Raw genomic sequence first — 3482 nt, forward strand, 5'->3', positions numbered from 1 at the left:
CTTCACTTATCAGTTATGTGATTTGGGGCAACTGGCTTCCCCTCTCTAAGCCCCTCCTTCTTCCTCATCTGTTACATGGAAAGGATAACAGTATTTTGTGGCAGATGGTTAACGAATACCAATTACTTTGTGCACTGCCTGGCACACAGATGCAATCAACAAGCATTCACCATTAATATGTTCATGGTAAATAGTTTGAAACTTTAGATGAAGCTCTTTTGATCTGTCAGACCTAGAGACAATGGTCATTTCTTGGTTTTCTGCCTTCATTTATTTTCTCTCTTCATGGGCTTATTTGAAATACATTCAATTCACTATGCAGCATCAGTGCCTGTAATATAGGGCCTAACCAGTACAAGTGCCAGGGGTGGAAGAGTTTCAGAGGGTAGGAGATAAAACCCACCAGGAATTAGTCTTGAAGCTGATCTTGATTACAGATTTGATTGATGGGTACTTGGTTAAGGACTGACAGACAACTGCGTGCTCTTGAGAAAAAAACCTTTTGTGGCCAAAGTGATTCCTAATAACAGTAATAATAATCATAATATTGAGACTTAATTAGTATGCATAATGTGCCAGATACTAAGTGCTAAACATCTGTTAGCTTATTTAATCTTCACAACAATTCTGAGCTTGGCACAATTACTTCCCCATTTTGAGCCTTTAAATGTTAAATCATTTGTTCAGGTCACTGTTAAGCGCTGTGGTTGATTCCAGGGCCTGCTGCCTTAATATGTAGGATTGGTCCTGGGGAGAGGCTGGATCGATTTTCATAAGAAGTATTCTAGATGGAAATAAGAGCAATCCGTGTTCCTTAAAATCTGAAGTTAGAGAAATCAAATGCTTTGACACAGAAGTCCTACTGGCATGAAAGACCATGAAGGGCTAGGGGAGGGAGGACATTTCACCTTAATGCTGGGGCCCAAGAGCATGTGGAGGATGCTTGGGCTTTGCTTATAGTTCAAGTTCAGGCTGAGTGTGTGCACTGTAATTCTGGAGCTCCACATAGTGACAGCAGGGACAGGGGCCAGCAAGGGCATTGCTGAATCCTGGGAAATCTGGCAGGGAGAAGTAGAAACAGTAGAGGACAATCTGACTTTGCAGTTCTCTCTCTGCTTGGCCACTGGAAACAGGCTTCTTCTACCTGTTGGGCTGAATCTCAAGGTTCTTGAACAGTTTAGGTAGAGGGAGGCCTCATGAAGTTAATATTATATTTTCTGCAATTGAGGGCACGTAGAGTTTTGGGGGATTCAAAGGATAATTAGGATGTAACCACACTGGTATCTCAAGCTGGAGGACAAGGTCATATTGCTACTTTTGTACATCAATGTCAATACTAGAAGAGAACATGGTAAGAGGTCAAAGGTTACACTGTAAACCTGGAAGGAACCCTATAGACCATGCAGCCTTGTCCAGGGGCTTGCAAACAAAAGTCCAACTATAGCTTCCTAGGCCCCAATCCCCAGATCTCCTGTATACAAATCTCTGATGTTCTTGTTTTGTGATTGTGATATGCAGCTTGTCATGGATCTATTTTATAGATGATAAAACTTTTTCTATGGTCCCACTAGTTAGGATGCAGCTGAGATCAAAATCCCTTCCCCCTGCTGAGTAAGTAGGTCATGATCTCTCTAGGACCAGACAGGGGTAGAGGATGCAAACTTAGAGTGAATAGTATTATTACCAATAAGCTCTTACCCTGTAGAAACCACAGAAAGGTCCCCCAGTGCAGGCCCTCCTGTATTTAGTATGCTTCTCACTTTAGAGCAGAAATTCCATAAAGGTAGGGGTTATCTCCTTTACATAATGAACCACACAAAACACTATGCATGTATTTATTAAATGCTTATTACAACAGCACAAGTTCTTTGCCTTATTTTAAGTGGAAAACATAAAATACAAAAATTAGAGAAAAATTCTCCTTTCACTGCTAAGGCAGTGAAAAGCAATAGAAACTCATATGTAAGCTAAATCCTTATAATACAAATTACAGGTATAGAACCAGGCAAAGAAAGAATGACAAGCCCAATCATTAGCAGTAAACAGGTCAGATCATTCAAGAAGCACATTTCTACCACTGCTCAAAACACCTAGACAGGTTCATACATGAAACCACCATTCAATTGACAACCCTTTATTATTCAACTTAAGCAAGAGTGCAAAATCAATCAGTGTAGATGGATGAAAAACTAGGCTAAAAATAACAAAAGTACAGTTTCGTGTAGCATGTTCTTCACACAGTATGTAGAGAAACTCACCAGGAAGTAGGATTCCATCCAATGTGATATTGAGGAAAGTAACAGGTACTGCCCTAGATGAATGGCAGCTTGAGGTACGCTCACTGAGGAATGCAGTTAGCAATGTGGAGGGGGACCCCTACCTAACTCCACCATCTGATCTGCCAGCTCACTTATAGAAACTTATCATTAACACTTCAGTGAAATATTAGTTCTTTCTCTCATAAGCAATAAAAATCACAAAATCAGCTGAGGTTTGAAATTTAGAGTAAGTTAGTTCAATTTCCCGCTTTTAATGTGTAGTGTAGATATTTTAGGTTTGACAATTGTCCACATCCAGTCAGACAGACTTATAAGAAGAATTTCAAATATCAAATACAGAAGCTGTTAATTCATGCATTTTATGACTGGTTAATTCTTCAAATGATTAGACTTCAGAGCTGCTAATGACACTAAATTCAATGCCACGGTGGTTGAGTCTGTCAATCAACTTCGTTCTGGAGAAAGCTGCTCCGGGTGTGAAGACCCCACCCCTGTAAAACAACAGCAACATAAAACAGTACACAGGCCAGTCTCTAGCCCTTTTCTCTGCTAGTGTGACTGGCTACAGGACTAGCTATGGAGTCACTTCAGAACGCAGGAAAACCTGACTCTTGATTCTATCATGGATTATTTTTGGTTCCATTCCTAAATTCAGCCAAATGAGCAAGCAGCTACTGTTCAGGAGGAAACCAGTGCCATAGCCAAGCCCATCCAGATTGGCTCAGTTCCTAGTGAGATTGTTTTCCACCAACAGATGCGTTAGAAGGATACAGAGCACCACCAACTTAAATAACTGCTGCTATTTATGAAAAGAGTCCTCATGCTTCAGAGAATTAAATAAAGATGTGAATAAAACACATTTAGGTAATCAACTATTAGGAGCTGTGGTAGCATAGTGCCTAAGGCACTTGATTGCTAACCAGAAGGCTGGCGGTTCAAACCCACCGGCCACTCCTCAGAAGGAAGATGGGGCAATCTACTTCCATTGTGATACTGCCTCGGAAACCCAAGGAGGGGTCGCTATGAGTTGGGTCCGACTCGATGGCACACAACAACAATAACAATCAACTGTTATTAATGCATAAATAGGATTTAAACTGGATGAAAGAAGTTTCTTTAAATGTAATAGCTAACATCTGTAAAAATCCTAAATATTTTCAAAGGGTACACAAGTATTTGAAAAAAAATTAATTAGATTTCACT

The 3482-nt window shown here is 40.3% G+C and overlaps 1 protein-coding gene across 1 annotated transcript in view; it reads right to left on the reverse strand.

Annotated features, from left to right (window-relative positions):
- Nucleotides 1-2664: 2664 nt before the first annotated feature.
- Nucleotides 2665-3482, reverse strand: part of SCCPDH (saccharopine dehydrogenase (putative)) — a gene marked incomplete at its 5' end in the record, with an annotated part of 18770 nt that continues 17952 nt past the window's right edge. Inside the window, 2 exons of the mRNA XM_007937003.1 lie at nucleotides 2665-2770; nucleotides 3414-3426. Of these exons, the coding sequence (XP_007935194.1) occupies nucleotides 2665-2770; nucleotides 3414-3426 (119 nt within the window). The remainder of the gene's footprint in view (nucleotides 2771-3413; nucleotides 3427-3482) is intronic.

Source organism: Orycteropus afer, unplaced genomic scaffold (assembly GCF_000298275.1).
Source record: "Orycteropus afer afer isolate SDZICR_OR568_19922 unplaced genomic scaffold, OryAfe1.0 scaffold00039, whole genome shotgun sequence".
In the NCBI taxonomy this organism is placed as follows: Eukaryota; Metazoa; Chordata; class Mammalia; order Tubulidentata; family Orycteropodidae; genus Orycteropus; species Orycteropus afer.